Genomic DNA, 17,752 nt, shown 5'->3' on the forward strand with positions numbered 1-17,752 from the left:
AAGTTTTTATGCGGATGTATTTGAACTCGGCAAACAAGACAAAATTGTTAAATAAAAACATTACCACCATACATACCTCACCCTTTAAAAACCGGTGCTGGTATCCCGGTATTAGACATTTCAATACCGGTATTGAAAAATTACGAAAAAAGTCCGGGATCCCGGTTAGCCTGTAAGTTTCATTTAAGTGGAAATTACTTTGTTGTATAAATGTCTTAAACCAGAAACCAGTACAAAATCGCTACGTTTTTGTTTAATTGGGAGCCTCACATCCAAATCACAAGCACAAATGTAACCATCTTGCATGTTTACTGTAACTGCTAATGTGCGAGAGTAAACAGCATAGCCCGTAAAATAAAAGAAACAATATGGAGTGGTCATATAACAATACAAGCTATACTTTGCATAGAATTAGTGTAATTTTCCCAGCGTGGAAATTACTCAATAAATAAAAAAATTAAAAAAATACAAAAAAAATATAAAAAATAAAAAATACAAAAAAAGTGTGGACTATAAATTTCCAGTTTAATATTCAGCATTATTTAGGCATGTTTTTGCATTATATTAAATAAAAATGAAATCATACTTACCCAAAATGTTAGCTTTTAATGTATTATAATAATTATAATGTACTCGAAGGATAGTAGCCTATCATGGTGTTTAGTTAAAGTCACTTTAGTTTTATTGATTTTTCTTTGTCCGGTGTGTTAAGGATTTTTCTAACATGCTGAGCATTAAACGGAAAAATATTCTCAGCTGGTGCAGTCTTGTTGACGAACTGCCGACCTTTGCTTTGTAGTCCTGCCGTTCGGTACAAAGTGCAAGGGTTGCAACTCGCGGGCGCCGCGCTCCGCGGACGGAGGCAGGCGCCGATCGACTTTATTTCAATTTTACCAGTGATCGTATAGGTTTTCTTTTTAAAACATGACGGAAAACTTTGCAGGGAAGCTGAGAACTAGGTGTTAGAGTGAGGAATCTCACTGGAATTAATGGATGCGAAGTTAGGATCCCTTGCCTGTGAAAATGGGCATTATTTTAATGCAAAGTATAGAGGTTGTAACAATTATACCGTACAGCGTCGCCGCCGGGCGCCGCGCCGCGTCGGCGCAGCGGCGGGGGCTCTGCACTCACACAGTTTCTTTTAAATTGAATGGTGTGAGTTCGACCTGCCCTTACCATAACATCGCACTGTTCAACTTAGAAAAGACTTATTGGAGTAAAGGAATGGAGTTCTGTTCAACCAAGACCAACTAAATAAAATTATTATGTCCGACCATCGGGACATCGAAGTTCACTTGTTATATTTTTGTGTTTAGTCAGTCTTGGTTTTACTTTAAATGTAATAAACGTATACCTAGATTATTGACACGGTAGTAAAAGCTTAACAAATTCTCAATCGCAATTATGTAGTAGTTTCTTTACAAAGAATGTATTTTTATTTTGCTATGCATTATTCTGCTCTTAACTTACAATAAAGTTTGGTGTTTGCTTAAAATTATTCTTTTCTTTTTACCCTATTACCTATGGAGACTTCTACCATAAGAGCCATTATGCACGGTCGACTAGTCGCCCGGCAACTCAGTCGCCGCGACTATGGATTTGTGGCGACTTGGTGCGCATACGAATGGCAACTTCCATATAAAGTACAGATTCTAACGGTCGCCATCGACTGAGTTGCTGGGCGACTAGTCGACCGTGCGTAATGGGTTATGTTATGGCCTAATTAAGGGCCGGCGCACATATTACGAAGCGCAGCGCAGAGCTTTTTTCACAGTCAAAATATGATCGACATTGTCCTCATCGAAATAATATCGACATTGTCCTCATCGAAATAATATCTAAAATCAATTGTGCATCCGTGCGGAAACTCGCACATCCGCGCGCAGTCCCGCGCGTGCTCGCGCATTCTCTGGTAGAAATTCGCGTAATGTGTCACGCGATTAGAAAACTTCGCGGGCATGCTCTGCGTTGCGCTCCGCCATATGTGCGCCGGCCCTAAGGGCTCTTTTGGACACGCGGCGCGTTACGCAATTCTCCGTTTATGGAGAGTCGTTGCGAGAAACGTAGCGACACCAGCGATGGGGCTCGCGTGGCCGCGATGTCTCGAGCTCAATTTTCACTGGGATATAGATTGTTCCCACGGAACACGGAACACGGAACTTAAATCCAAGCGGACATCAGCTAATTGAAATTGTAAAATTAAACATTTGTGAATTGAAAAATATTTTATTTACAATACAAAATAATAATAGGCCTATTAACAATTGGGTTTATTTATACATTAGAAACGAGAGTCCATTTGCCACCGCATCTGAAAACAAAAAAAACCATTTTATTGACATGCGTAATAATAAAATACCCTATGTATTTATGTATTTTAAATTAATAAATTTATAGTTCTATTACGGTAAAATGACGGCTACTTGACGATAGCAATTACATTATTTTAATTGGTTGGCGCTCCCTCACCATTGGCAAAAATGCACTGTTGCAACAAGAATACCAGGAATTCAGCCAACCACTACAATTAAGACTGTAATAATGGTTGATATAGATTTTGACGCACTTGTAACCTGCATGTCTGAGAATTTTCCACAATGTTCGCAAAGGTGTGTGAAGTCTGCCAACCCGCACTTAGTCTGAGTTGACTATGGTCTTAATTCTTTTCATTCCGAGACGAAATCGTGCCTAGTGAGCTGGTTGACGATGACCAGTATTTGGAAGTGTTTATCCGTACCCTCAGTACGAGATTTTACTTCTCACCAATTTTGATAGTATTCGAGAGTCGAAACAAAATAACGTCAAAGGAAAATGGACCTAATGTTCCTTGATTTCAAGTCAAAAATTCAGTACAATTGATTTTAATTTCCGCTTGGAGCGCTGGCAACTGTACAAACTTGAGCATTAAAACAAGGCCGTTAAGGGCCATCTTACTTTAACGCTAAAGTGTTTCAACTCTCAAATACTATCAACGTTGGTGAGAAGTAAAATCTTATACTGAGGGCACAGGTTTAAACAGCCTGGTAAGTTTGACAACGGAAATGAGTAATGTTTATACCTGCAAGCGGCTATGAACCGTCCGTCGTAGGCCTTCTGTAGCGGATGCCTGGCGGGCGCGGCGGCGGGCAGAGCGCGCGCCCCGCACCGCCCGCAGCGCCGCCAGCGCGCCGCGCGTCGCCCGCCGCCCAAGTACATGTACCTACATTCACATACATCACATTAGCAAAGCGAATCATTAACATTCATTTTGTTTTATTTTTTTATTTGAACAAGAAAGTTGTAACAATAAAGAGAAAAGAAAGAAAAGTGGACAGGGAAGCACTTATCTCTATAAGAGATCTCTACCAGTGACCCTTGGCAGTGCGAGAGAATAGGTACAGCAAAGATAGAAAGTATTCATCATCTAGACCAATCCATCGCCGGCTCACTACACAGTACGGATCTCCTCTCAGAATGAGAAGAGGTTGGCCATAGTCCACCACACTGGCCAAGTGCAGATTGGTAGACTTCACACACTTTTGAGAACTTTTATGGAGAATTCTCAGGTATGCAGATTTCCTTACGTTTTCCTTTATCGTTAAAGCAAGTGATATTTAATAACTTAAAACGCACATAGCACCGAAAATTTAGATGTGGTGGGATCGAACCCCCGATCTCTGATTGTGGACGATAATAATTTTTTTTAATCACATTTTCAAATAAAAACCGATCAACTGCGAGTTGGACTCGTAAACAAAGTTGTTTGCACCTTTGTACAAGAAATCTCAAACTAGTACAATAAAAATTTGCAAGTTAATGACGGACAGCGCTACCATAATGTGACATAGTAAACTAATTATTTGGACACAAATCTTTAAATTTTGTGATGTAACCTCACGGTGTTCGGATTTTTCCTTACATGTCCAAGACAATGCTACCTGCCAAATATGATTCTAGGTCAATAGAAAGTAAGTACCCTACAGGTTTTTGCCTTGAATTGACAGACAACGAAGTGATCCTATAAGGGTTCTTTTTTTCTATTTGAGGTAGATAACTATAAAAAGTACCTTATTGAATCCATATCGAGCGTAGGCGCAATGTCGGACTGTGCGTACGCGGGTGGCTCGGGCACGTATCGCAGCGACTCCGGTTCCACGCCGTATTCGAACTAAACAAAAAGTGGTTATCCGGTGCGTAAGCGGAAAATAAATAAAACTTCATACTTCAAAAATCTTAATTCATTATTTTGGATTTTAAAATGTATATCATTTTCGTAACCTGCACTCAGTAAATATTTAGCTCGAAATGTTACCACTATAACAAAAAAAAGAAGTATCATCGTCAGATTCCATATAGATTGATCAATTTTATTATTAGACTAGCTGAGGCCCGCAACTTCGTTCCCGTGGATATAGGTTTCTAAAAATCCCGTGGGAACTCATTTCCCTCCATATATATAATATATTATAATTTATCTCCATTCCAAACAGCCAAATCTGTCCAGTAGATTTTGCGCGAAAGAGTAACAAACATCCATCCATACATACAAACTTTCGGGTTTATAATATTAGTAGGATGTTAATCAGTCCCAAACTTGTTTAATAAGAAGACTTACATATAGAGGCCAGCCTTTAGCGTGCGGCGCGGCGAGGCAGCGGCGCGGCAAGGCGTCCCACACGCGCGCCGGAAACTGCGCGCACACACACGCACACTCCTCTAACAGAAACACAGACAAATGATTTTGTACAACTTGTTCCATTAAAAAACAGCAGTCACTGGGAACTGCTGACAAATGTGAAAAATTATAACTATGAATAATATCAGTATTCTTTTTTTTGGATTTTCGAATTAATTGAAGTATCGGAATTTAATATTTCATAAATTGTAAATTAAAACCATTAGGTACATCAGTTTAGTTTTGATATCTATCGTTATTCCAAATATTAAAACATTAGCATGTTGGTGACGCGACCTCGAAGTTTTTACTCATCTCAAAATCGCCAAACGCGTTTAAAGAAGTTTTCACTTTAACAACAATATAGAATTACTGTAACGTAAATTCAGATTCACCTAACAAGTCAGGTTTGGGAGGCGCGCCGGCTGCCAGTCGCGCGAGCGGGCGACTGAGCGCCTCGCCGCCGCGCCCGCACGCGCGCGCGACCACCACGAGCTTCCGCAGTAGCGTTATTGCTGCGGGGTCCGACCACAGCTCGTACCTACAAAACGTACTTAGAATTGTATTCTAACTGGACGCAATAAAATCCTCAATAGCTCTATGACTATAGGAGCAGACTGAAATCCGAAAGGTCGGGTTTAAAACCCCATCCGTTGCTCTATTCTGCCCTCCTCAAGCTAAAACGTCGTTAACCAACATTTGGTCAAATTTGACATTTTAACACTATCTTACTCAGATTTTTTTTTTCTATCGACCAATCTAACCGGTATTTTCCTAGCTGCTGTAGTTTTTGATATAGCAATATGAAGAACGTCGTTAAGTAACTACCTGTTTATATAATAACAATACTTAAACGTATTTAACTGACATTGCCAGTCTAAAATGTCTCTAAGCGGCGTTAATTTTTATTGCTACAAGGTTTTTTTCTTAAATTCCATAGCTTAAATGTCTTTAAACGAAAATGCTAGACTAAAATGTCTTTAATCACACATAAACGCGTTACAGTTTAGTTATATTTTGCAAAAAAATATTGTTTCCTAGACTGAAATGACTCTATCCCGCAATACATAACTTAAATGTCTCTAACTATTCCCGCATCTCGCCAGGTTGTAACTTTATTGTGAATTAATTTAGTCATTAGTGCGCCTGCGAGAGCTTTCTGGAGTAGATGTGGCGCACGGGCTCAGTGTTCTCCCGCCAATTTTGTCACGATGGCGGACAAAATATCGAAGTAAATATTTGTTTTTATAAGAGCGCGAAACATGCATTTGAAATTATTTATAGTTGCAGCCATTTAGTGTTCCGTTTTGCTACAATCATTATTTATATTTATATTAATGGTTAATATTAAAATAAATCAATAATGAACTAGCTACTAGTGGCAGGAACAACAAAAAGACTCGCCGTAAGAGGCGTGTCTTTTTGTCGCTTCAAATATTTATTGTAATACTGCAAAAACATTTCATGTTTTAAAATTGTTTTTTCTATGTGTATAAAATGAAGTAGCTTTTCAGCAAACAAACACTAAACTAACTAGCTAAACTACACTCGGCGTCACAAAAATCGCACCTATCTGAAAATGAGGCTTTAACCTGTAATATTACCAAGCCTGTACATCTAACCCAAACAGTATTGATATCAATGCAAAGAACGTTTAAAGACCTTTTATCAAACAATAGTTACATTTCATAAACGATATAACCCTTCTGAATACGGTACGTCAAAGAAAATGTTGCAAAAATCCTCATTATATGGACCACGACTTGTTTGAACTTCATGGGCTATAAAATGGCCAGTATAAGTAAAAAATAAGGGCATTCACCATCCAAACGTTGAAGAGGACACACGTTAACTCTAACCGCAAGAAAACTAACCCTCAAGATGGACACTACTGCTGAAGAAGCCGCTCAAGTGGTTGCACTACTGCGATCAGGGGTGCGACAATGTGATGTGGCACGGCAACTTAATTTGAGTCGTTCTTCCGTGCAGCAGGTATTCCAACGGTTTCAAGAGACTGGGGGCTACATCCGGAGGCATGGATCAGGTCAACGATGCTGCACATCCGAAAGAGACGACCGCTTTATTGTGATATCTTCTTCGCGCAATCGACTCCTTAATGTCGTTGAGCTGCAACGGCAGTTCCGAGAAGTTCGCAGAGCTACAGTGAGCACGTCTACGATTAGAAGAAGGTTGCGAGAGAAGAAAATTGCGGTCCGCGTACCTGCTAGGGGTCGGAAATTAACTGCACAGCATCGCAGGGAAAGGTTGCAATTTGCCCGTGAGCATGTCAACTGAACCCTCGACCAATGGAAGGCTGGACTCTTCTCGGATGAAACAAGAGTATCTTTATTTTGTTATGACGGGCGAAAGAGAGTGTACAGAAGACAAGGCGAACGATTTGCTCAGGCTTGCATAGAAGAAAGAGTAGAATATGGCGGGGGATCGAGCATGTTCTGGAGTGGCATGTCAATCGACGGAAAAATCGAACTTGTGTGTGTTTCCCGGACTGGAGGAGCTCGTGAAAAGGGATCACTGACTACTCATCGGTACATAACGGAGATTCTAGACGAGCATGGGCACTTTCAGACTGATGCTCTTTCAATTGTTGTAGTTACCGTTACTTTCATTGGAAAAGCTCAAATATTTATAAGCAATGCTAACCTAAAACGTCGCTACGGTGCGATCTTTTGTAATAAGCCACATTTTAGTTTAGCAAGTCTCCCCAAAAAACGCTACTGTAAACAAATCATTTCTATTCTTCTAGACTAAAATGTGTTTAAATTACAAGAGCCGCATTTAAGTGTTTTGTTATTGATAGTTTTTAGGAACATAACCTAACATATAATGTCGTTAAAGTCTTTTAGAGTCATTTTACTTTAGAAATTATATAATTTTTTTAAGTTCCGTAAAAGGATAAAAAAAGTAAATGCAATCCAAGCCATAAACGTCTTAAAGGGTAATCTAACGACATTTTAGTTATGTAAATATAAGCCGTTGTTAGAAAAAATGCTAGACTAAAAAGCCAAAACTCTCCTGCTATAATTATTATTTATTCTAGAAACTTAAAAATACAGCTATTCGAAAGTGCTCTGTTTGCTCTACATTTCTATAGTTTCAAGTTTTGTATATGTTTATTAGTTGTCAAATGGCATCATTTCTTTATAAATTCGCGCTTTTTTGATCATATCTCGAAACTTGGTTTTGGTAGTTAACGACACTTTAGCTTTAGGACGGCAGTATTGTCGTACCTACTCCTAGCACAAGCTTTACGATTAGTTGGAGGGGAAAGGGAAATGCTAGTTATGATTAACATGACTAATATTCTTTTTGACCAAAAAATAATACAAACTCGCTCATTCCGACTTTCCGAAGTATACGCGTTCCGATAACCCGCTGGTACCGAGCTTCTAAGAATCAACATATTATCATCGTCCAATCTCAACTTTGGAGAATGCATCGAATTCAAGGCAGAAACAGCTGGCAAGAAACTTGGGATCCTCAACAAAATTAAGCGGTACTTCACATCGGAACAGCTTTGTATCTTGTAACAAGCTCAAGTTCATGGGATGCATGGGGTGCATGGAGTACTGCAGCCATGAATGGCAAACCAAGTACCTACCAGCTTGTCGCATTGGATCCATTGTCGCGCTAGAAAACTTATTGGTGAAGAAGCGTTAGTCAATTCTATGTGATGATGATACTTGCCCGTTGTGGTGTTGCAGCTGGTGTAGATTGGGCGGCTGTAACGCGGCCAGCGCAGTGAGCGCTGTGTGCAGCGCTCGTTGCAGTGGCCTCCTCAGAGCTTGCAGCGGCTGCAACGCTTGAAGTGCTCCTTCACCCGATATTTCCGCTTTTGCTTCTAATGCTAGGAGATTCTGGAAAATGAAATCATTTTCCTTGAGTTGATTATTATTCCCATCTCGATCGAAATACGTTAATGGGAGTATCCTTTCGGTCATACATAATTATATATTAATTTAGTAGATCATTTTAATTGAAGATGACTTTTTGATTTTCCGGGATAAAAAGAAGCCTATACTACATACCATAGAACTATATCCATTCAAAAACACGTCGAACTGTTGCTCCGTTGCGAAGTGATTGAGGACGAATCATCAAACAAACACTTTTATTGGATAAATTACAGCTCTTGTAAGTTACTTAAAATTCTACTTGCGTGATTGAAGTCTCCTAGTCATGTGGTAGTTGATATTTTGCTAGTTACCTTTTATTGCAGCTGTTATATCCGAAAATGTGCAGGTTATTGGCGCTTACTTTATCGTGTTCAGGCAACGACGGCGTGTGGTCGTCGAGCAGGGCAGTCAAGAGCGCGACGCAGTCCGGCTTGTCGTCACGCAGCGCGCTGCTGCAGGCGGCCCATGCCGCATAGCACAGCTGCAGCGACGTCAGCGATGCGGCACTGCTTTGCCATGACGGGGACAAGCTAGAACACAAACATTTATAATGGCCATTGCACTATAGGCGGTTACCGTTGACATATGGTCATAAAAACGATGGTCAAGTATGTGTTAGAGTTTAGACTCACACATAAAGGGTTCCTATAATCCTACAATTTTTTTGAAATTCAAAATAGATAAATGAACTATTTGTTTTATATGTCGTAGCAGCATTAGAAATACTCAGTGCTATCCATTTCTGCATGGAACATTGTGAAATAGTTGGCTTTAGGCCTAAAAAAATAAAGAAGAAAAAATAAGAGATAAGTACAGTAATTCAATGACTCGGCTTCACTGAGAAACCAAAGGAAGAATAATTATAACTACGCCAATCTATCTACATCTGTTCCGTTCTCGCATAACAACATCAAAAGATAAACATATTAAATTTTTTAATTTACTTACTGTTGTGACTGTAACGTCACCCGGGTCACAGCTGAAATAAATCAGCGTCATGCATTTAATGCGTCATAATGCATGTGACGCAGGACATAATGCTGAGTTGTACACCCATTTGGTTGGTGTCACAGATGAAGATGTACATTTGTATGCTTTTTTTTTATCTGTGACACCAACAACAAATAAATGCAATTTCTTTCTTTCAAAAAAAGTATATTTACCTGCATAATGCTATCCTGAGTTTGAGCCAACTATGGAAATAATACTGCTGGAACGACGGCGGCTGTCTTTGGAAACTCTCTGTCAACCTGTGATCACGGAAAATAACTGTTATGTTGATAGCACTCTACGAACACGCCGTAGGAGCCGCGCGTACCGAACGCAACGAATTTTTCAATATATAAATATTTTTTAAATACATATCATCATATATATATATCATATCGGAACAAACTACAAAATTATAATTATAAAATATTTGCAATTTAAAGCAAAAGACCACAGCATTTTTCAGATTCATTTTATTATTTACCTTTCGTAGACTGCCTCAACGATGTTAGTTTTGAGAGTCATCAGTACGTCGAGGCAGTCGTAACCCGACACCAGCGAGTATTCCAGAAGGGAGGTCACGTGTTGTACAGAGAGAGGGGTGGCTGTGTAAAAAACAATTATATATATAAATACTAGCCGATACCCGCGACTACGCCCGCATGGATTTAGATTTTTGAAATTCCGTGGGAACTCTTTGATTTTCCGGGATAAAAAGTAGCCTGTGCTAATCCAGGATATTATCTATCTCCATTCCAAAGTTCAGCCAATCCGTCTAGTGGTTTTTGCGTGAAGGAGTAACAAACATACACACACACGCACGCGCACGCACGCACGCACGCACGCACGCACGCACGCACGCACGCACGCACGCACGCGCGCGCACGCACGCACGCACGCACGCACGCACGCACGCACGCACGCACGCACTTTTGCCTTTATAATATTAGTGTGATAAAAAGGAAAAGCTGACTGACTGATCTATTAAAGCACTGTTTAAACTTCTGCAGGGCGATTCAGAACACTTCGATAACATAACGAATCGATTCGATTCGGTATCGATCTCGAATCGAACAAATTTTATCGTGCAATTCAGAACGTTCGAGAAAAGGATTCGATTCGATTTCGATTACGATACCGTTTTCGATAAGAAACATTGCGATTACATGTGCATTTATAAAGTATGTTATGTTACCAAAATTTTACTTGTTTTTAAATTCAAGTTAAACATTAAAAAATAGCTTTTATTCATCTTGAAGGTAATTTAAGTCATTACTTAAAATGATAGCTTATTAAATTATTGATTTCGAGAGAATAACATCGAAATGTAATAGTGAAGTTTTATTAAAGCTATCCTCGTAAATACAACACAAATGTCAAACATCAATTACGTCTGTCAATCAATGGCAAGTTTGGTTTTTTTTTTATTAACTGGTTTTACGGCTCTGGGTTCTAGCCTTTTTAAGCTCGGTATTGTGATTTTTGTCCGCTGGTTTTAGGGTTTTGTACCCGAAGGGCACCAACGGGACCCTATTACTAAGACTCCGCTGTCCGTCTGTCTGTCAGTGGGCTGTATCTCGTGAAGCGTAATAGGTAGAGAGTTGAAATTTTCACAAAATGTGTATTTCTAGCCGCTATAACAACAAATAATATTAAATTTCAAAGTTTCAAAACTGTTGTTTCTTGTACGATGGTACGAAACTAGGTGAACAAAAAGATATCTAATGCCCTATAGCTTTCGATAAGTAAACATCAAAAATTATCGGACGTTCGACAAATATTATTCGGTTAGGTTGTTGTGAATAGCGTTTAATAGTCGTAATCGAACGATATCTACGTCTGTTCGATTCGGTTTCGGTTTCGACAATTTCACTGTCGATTCGGTTATTCTGAATTGAAAATACATTTTATCGAACGACAACTTGCCGAATCGATCGACAATTATGTTATCGAAGGGTTCTGAATCGGCCTGCTGGACGGATTGGGCTGAAATTTGACATGCAGATAGCTATTAAAATCGAAATCATTTCCTCAAAGTAGGTATACACCTTTTGATCGTCTGAATTAGATTTGTAAGATGACATAGTAGTGATGATTAATTACGTAAACTTAAAACTAAAGCTACGAGGGTTCCAAACGCGTCCAGGTCTGAGAAGAGCCTACAACAAACTCAGCTGGATATTCTTTTTACTATCACCACTTCACTTAACTTATTAGACCCATCACAAAGCTATTAAGAAACTCATTCCCAAGCTTTCTTATCATTTAAATAATCCCTTACATTATAGTAGGATTTTTCAATAAGTTTACGTTTAATAATAACCTTGTACTTGTTGAGAGACATTTCCAATATATATTCTGGGAGCTTGTTGTAGAAACGTACACAATTTCCAATAAATGTATTACTAAGTTGCGTAGACATCCGCTAAGAAATGATTTTATGTAGTAACATTTTAAGCCTGCCAGTGACGCGTCAAAGCCTCGACATTTTTAACCGACTTCCAAAAAAGGAGGAGGTTCTCAATTCGTCGGAATCTTTTTTTTTTTGTTATAACATAAGTTTCCTAACTGTGACTGCTTTAAATAGGGTTGTCAACTCACGTATATCGGGCGCGGGCTGGTGCAGCTTGTACACGTGCAGCTGCGAGTGTGTGTCCACGGCCACCACTACGCCGCCCAGTGCTGACATTTCTACGCACCACACCGTGGCGCAACTCGCTCCACTCTACGAACCAAATCTTATTTATTTCATTTAAACATCTTTATTGCACACACATATTAAATTGTGGAAAATTAACATTGTTATATATAAATGTACCAGTTGACTGAGACAGCTTGAGGGGTAGGGTGCAGGTTGCGGGAGAGTGACAGCGACATTGAATTCCTTGATTTGACGTCAACTGCCACCTTCCCGCAACGTTTTATGAAATGGTATAGTTTTTCTTAGCCGATTCAAAAGAAACTTGTGACAAAAGTGTTTTATTCAACGGTTTTGATGTTCTTAGTTTAATTTTTCCTTTCTCCGTTTACAGCCAATTGCCAAAATTTGAGATATGTATTTGGTTCAGTACTCCAGCGATTGTTAAAGCCACACATTAAGCCTGACGTGAGTGATCCCTTTCTTCAAATGAAAATTGTTAGAAATGCACTTTCTATGGATTGTTGTTCACTGTACTTACAGGCAAGGAGCCGTGTCCATACTTGGGTTTCTTAGGCGGCGTGCCCGCGCCCGGCGCCGCCTCCGCCGCGCCCGCACCCGCGCCGCTCGTCACCACGGCGCGCGACACCAACTGCAGTAGCCAAACGACAGCACAGTTACGTTACAAGGTGCAATCCTTTAAACAAACTCATTATCTATAACTATGGACCTTGGACTTCGTCTGCGATGGCGTTTGCTGGCGCGCGTGCTGTGCTTGTTTGGAGTGTTTTTTTTTTGTTAAGAGTGGCTGGTTTTTGTGTTAGTTGGTGTTTTTTGGTGGTGGAACTGACTGGGAAGCGCTCTAAAGGGGCGCCGCGCGTATGTCGGCGGGCGCCGGCGCAGACGGAGTCCATACTTGTATAAATTCAATAACTTGAAAATATCACAAACTTGACATTGGCTAATCAGAGTAAAGCCAGATTTAAAGAAAAAAAAAATGGACCTCAAAAGAGAGCTCAGTCATTCAGCGGCGGGCGTGAAAGAGGTATGCTCATTGCTTGGAGTTTCTCTACGCGATCAAATCAGATATATGGGGACTAGAGTAACCGACATAGCTAAAAAGGGTTTCGAAGCTAAAGTGGCAGTTGGCAGGGTACATAATTCGAAAACACTAGACGTTGGGGTCCCAAGGTGCTAGAATGTCAACTGCGCACCGGAAAGCGCAGCGTTGGAAGATCGTCACTAGGTGGATAGACGACATCAAACGAGTCGTAGGGAGCCGCTGGATTCAGGCGGCGCAGGACCTTGGCGTGTCCCGTCTGCCACACGGCTGCCTGCTGTCACGCCTGTGTGGCCCCTGCTTTATACTCACATAGTGATGGGTATCCCTCGCCAATAGGTGAAGGGCTCGTGGAGTGGACAGTATCGCGTGAGCGCCTAAAGGCAGCCTAGCTGCTGATACGTGAGTCGCGCTGTCACCGCCTTCCATCTGCCACACGGCTGCCTGCTGCCACGCCTGTGTCAACGAAAAATCTTTTCTTTCTTTTTTCCATACCATGACCGCAAGAGTTGATAAAATAGAAATCATAAAATAAAAATCTAGTGGATTAAATAGGAAGATTACTAGAATGATGCCCACAACTTTGTCCGCGTATAATTTTTTTTAATATCCTGTGGGCATCCTTGAATTTTAGGGATAAAATATAACCTATGACGGCTCCGGATAACAAACTATCCCTGTACTAAATAGATGACGTCCCATGAATATTCTTTCATTTTTGAGGACAAAAACAGATGAAAACTAACTCTGTCGATTGTACCCTTTTACGGCCCATTTGTTTGACAGACAGACACACATTTAAGAGCAATTGTGATTAAAAACTTACAACAGTGTTGAAACAATCTGCAGCTTTAGGCCCTCCGCCAGGTGTTGTACTGCCTTGGACCGGACCTTTTAATACAATTCAATTACTTTTTTATTTTATTTTTTATTAAGCCTTTATTTATTCCTTATCTTACAAATTTCAATTACTTATGAATGAATAAATTTATCAATATACAGGTAAATTAATATGTTTATAAATTTTGTTAAATATGTAACAATAAATAAATTTATTGGTAGAGAATTTTTAGGGTTCTACTAGATTTATTACTAAGCCTCTGCTGTCTTCCAGTCAACGGACTGTATCTCATGAACCATACTAGGTAAGAGTTGAAATTTTCGCGGAATCTGTATTTCTATTGCCGCTATGACAACAAAGATTAAAAAAAAAGAATACAAATTTTTAAATTAGCCATCATACTTTAAAAAGTACGTAGTGTTTATCTTGTACGATTGTACGAGTTTTTTGGTGTGCGAGTTGACCGGTTTTTGAAATCTACAGGGCGTAACCAGATATTGTGAACTTTTAAAAATACAGGATTTTTTCACGTTTTCGTTTTTGTTGTATCTTATCAATAATCATTAGTACTATCATCCTGTATTGTAAAACATATCCAAATGTATGACACCTACCTTTGGATAAGAGCTTGTGTACGGGGTACGCGCGTTCCGTCATCTTCCACACGGTGAGGTTGGTCCCCGCGATCAGTAGCGAGTCAATGTCATCTCGAAGCCACCACGATATTGACACTGAATAGAACGATCCCATGTCAAACCTTATAATAATTTAAATTCACTTAGAAAGGGCCGAAGTACTTATTTGCGAATTGACTACATATCTCCATAAATGCTCAGGAAACTTCAATAGTTTTTTTAAGGGTTTAGTATCCAAAGGGTGCCAACGAAACTCTACTAATAAGCCTCCGCTGTCTGTTCGTCCGTCTGTGTGAACCGTAATAGATAGAGAGTTGAGATTTTCACAGAATGTGTATTTCTATTGCCACTTTAAAAAATATAACGCAAAAAATAAAATAATAACTTCAAACTGCCTACTATGAAAATTTAAAAAACATTATTTCTGGCCTCTTAGGATTCTGGAGGGAGCTCGGCTGGCAAGAGCCGTACAATGGACGACTACGTCTAAGTGTGTCAAAGAAACCCAGGACAAGGAAGAAGAATGAAGAGTTCACACTTACTGGGTGTAACGTCGTCGTCTAGCAAGTAAACAGTGGGCAAAGGCTGAAGTTGTATGGACACCGGCGCAGAGCGCGTGGAGTTGGGGCGCGACACGGAGCACACCGCGCAGTGCACGCCACGCTTGGAGCCCCGACGCCAACCCGCCGCTATTAGCAGGTTGCCATCTATATTAAAGTTGTGAAAAAAATTAAAAGTTGGGGGGAAAAAATTGATATTGATTGATTCATGGTGAATAATCTGAATGTAAAGTAAAGTATATTATGTTTTATAAAATATATATAAATAGAATTTTTCAGTGGTATGAATATTAAAAGGTTGTTTAACTTTGTTAATACCCTCGTTATGAAATAGGCACTGTCAGGTATTGTTTGTAAAACATTCTAACTCACAACCACATCAAAAATATTATGGAAAAAGTTCATAAATCTAAATTTTGACTTGATTGTGGGGTGGAATGTTTTTCAGAAAATATCTGCAATTACTTAGATAAATACTCACTCTTGTGAGCGATAGATGCTGTGGCGATGTGGCTGCGTACGGCGCGCAGGCAGTCAGTAACGACGTGCGCGCGCGCAGCCTCGCCTGGTGTCACTGCGCCCACCAACCCCGTGCCCGTCACCACGCACAGGCCGCTTCGAGCCACCCCTCTGTAAATGATGGTGCTTCTGTGTCAATAGGTCTAGTGCGACGTGGAACGTACGAACCTACGTCACGTACTAATTCACGTATGTACGTTCTAATTCAGCCATTCCGTATTACCGACGTTGCGATATGTATTCATTTATAGATAACATATATTTTTATCTCAAATTCTGATTAGTTATTTTCAAAAAAACAATACTATGAATTTCAACGCAAGAATCTTGAACTAATTACTTCAATATATAACTGAATAATAATAATATAATTAGTTAATACTTATTTACGCTTTAATAATTTGTCCTTATTCTTACCCAAATCCTTTTAACGTAGGTGTGGCTCTTAGCATCTGAATCCTGTCACTGATTGGTGCATCAGGCTTTTTCTCCAAAACTACTACCCTTCGACCATTGTGGAAAAAGGTTGCCTTTTTTATAGATTCACCTATAGTAAAATTGTCTGGTTTTTATTTTTAAATAAAAAAATGATAATTAATAACATTGAGAAAAGAAACTATAATTTTTATAACCATAGTTTAGCAAACTAACAACTGCTGCCTATATCAGCAACTATTGTATCAACTTGGCAGCATCAGCTGCTTATTGCACTCTTTTAATCACTCAGTACGAGTATGACAATAATTGCTGAACTGAATGTTTGCTAAGCTTTGGTACTAACTATTATGAGTCTATGCAGATACATTGAACACTGACTGCGAAATGGCAGTTGCCACAACTGCATCACAACTACCGACTGACTGCAGTCATATTCAGTTCATACTTAGTGCCCATACTAGACCTGCACACAGACTGCACAGTGGGTCTGCAGTTGTGGCAACTGCAATAAAACTTCATCCTAACTGCAATTTTGCCGACGACCTGCACTTCAAATGCAGTCTATCTGTATATACCTACCTTTAGAGTTGCCATATTTAATAATTTAATATTTACCTGGAAAATTTGCAGTGTATAAACAAGTCCACTCATTTAGCAGGTACTCTTTCTGTCCATAAACTGATACCTCTCCAACTGTGGTAGCTATTAGTAACTGTTTGCCTTCTCCGTCCCATTCTAAAGCTGACACCTTAAAACATTTTTTTTTGGTCTTACAATAAATGGTGGTGATAAAACTGTTCATTGTGACTAACCCTGTTGTACAATGTACACAATCTCAAATTATTTAAAGAAAAAAAAAATTTAACTTACCGGGTGCACTGTGCTGGTAACCTTATGGCTATCCCAAGGTGTGTCCAAATCACACACATACACATGGCCTCCCCATGTTTCACCATCAGAGTCTGTGAGCTCAGTCAGCGAGGAGAAGGCTATAATGTTGCATGTAGATATTGTGCATATTGGCCTCACTACTTCTGGATCTGTTGTACTGGAGTGTAATGAAGAAATGAAAAATGATTTGAAACCATCCCTTTTACAATGTTTTCTGAAGATTTTTCCTTCAGCAAACATTGTGAAAGGAATAGAACTATTGAGGTCTGAAAAACTGAGGTCAAAGTTACCCATCAAAATGTGGCGGCTCGCACTTCAAAGGCTTACGTCTCATTGAATAAATAAGCTCCATTTTATTTTTGTTAGACAGATCACCATTTAATTAAGTTAAAACTAAATTTCTTGACTGAATAAGTGGTAAATAAAAATAATCAACAAACTCAAACTCCAAATGTCAAAGACCATCGACAATAGTCAGTGACATCGGGCCGGTCAGTTTGTCACTGCTACTGTCAGTGCCACTGTCAACCTTTTTTTTTTTTCTTTCTCGTCTGGCTTTACAAAGATTAGCCAATGTCAAGTTTGTAGTTATTTGTAACGAGTTAGGGAAAC

At 39.5% G+C, this 17,752-nt stretch overlaps 1 protein-coding gene across 1 annotated transcript; it reads right to left on the reverse strand.

Moving 5' to 3' along the window:
• Positions 1–2,210: 2,210 nt before the first annotated feature.
• Positions 2,211–17,594, reverse strand: LOC123872336 (mediator of RNA polymerase II transcription subunit 16). The gene is made up of 20 exons (XM_045916553.1): positions 17,431–17,594; positions 17,120–17,297; positions 16,865–16,997; positions 16,229–16,358; positions 15,774–15,922; positions 15,275–15,439; positions 14,712–14,828; positions 14,083–14,147; positions 13,569–13,712; positions 12,738–12,848; positions 12,160–12,283; positions 10,043–10,163; positions 9,732–9,818; positions 8,930–9,098; positions 8,360–8,529; positions 5,050–5,195; positions 4,595–4,695; positions 4,047–4,147; positions 3,059–3,199; positions 2,211–2,311 (listed from the first exon to the last, which is right to left on the reverse strand). The coding sequence occupies exons 1-20, from the start codon at positions 17,490–17,492 to the stop codon at positions 2,275–2,277; spliced, it is 2,451 nt and encodes an 816-aa protein (XP_045772509.1). The 5' UTR covers positions 17,493–17,594; the 3' UTR covers positions 2,211–2,274.
• Between the last annotated feature and the right edge of the window lie 158 nt (positions 17,595–17,752).

This window comes from Maniola jurtina, chromosome 15 (assembly GCF_905333055.1).
Source record: "Maniola jurtina chromosome 15, ilManJurt1.1, whole genome shotgun sequence".
Lineage (NCBI taxonomy): Eukaryota > Metazoa > Arthropoda > Insecta > Lepidoptera > Nymphalidae > Maniola > Maniola jurtina.

What these genes read in the sequence shown, in the direction of transcription:
- LOC123872336 (XM_045916553.1), bottom strand. Translation starts at nt 17,492, where the DNA reads ATGGAGCTTATTTATTCAATGAGACGTAAGCCTTTGAAGTGCGAGCCG. An exon ending in TTACCAGCACAGTGCACCCG is followed by an intron (nt 16,998 to 17,119) that starts GTAAGTTAAATT and finishes AAATGTTTTAAG; the next exon opens with GTGTCAGCTTTAGAATGGGA. An exon ending in CGAGGGATACCCATCACTAT is followed by an intron (nt 12,849 to 13,568) that starts GTGAGTATAAAG and finishes TGGCTACTGCAG; the next exon opens with TTGGTGTCGCGCGCCGTGGT.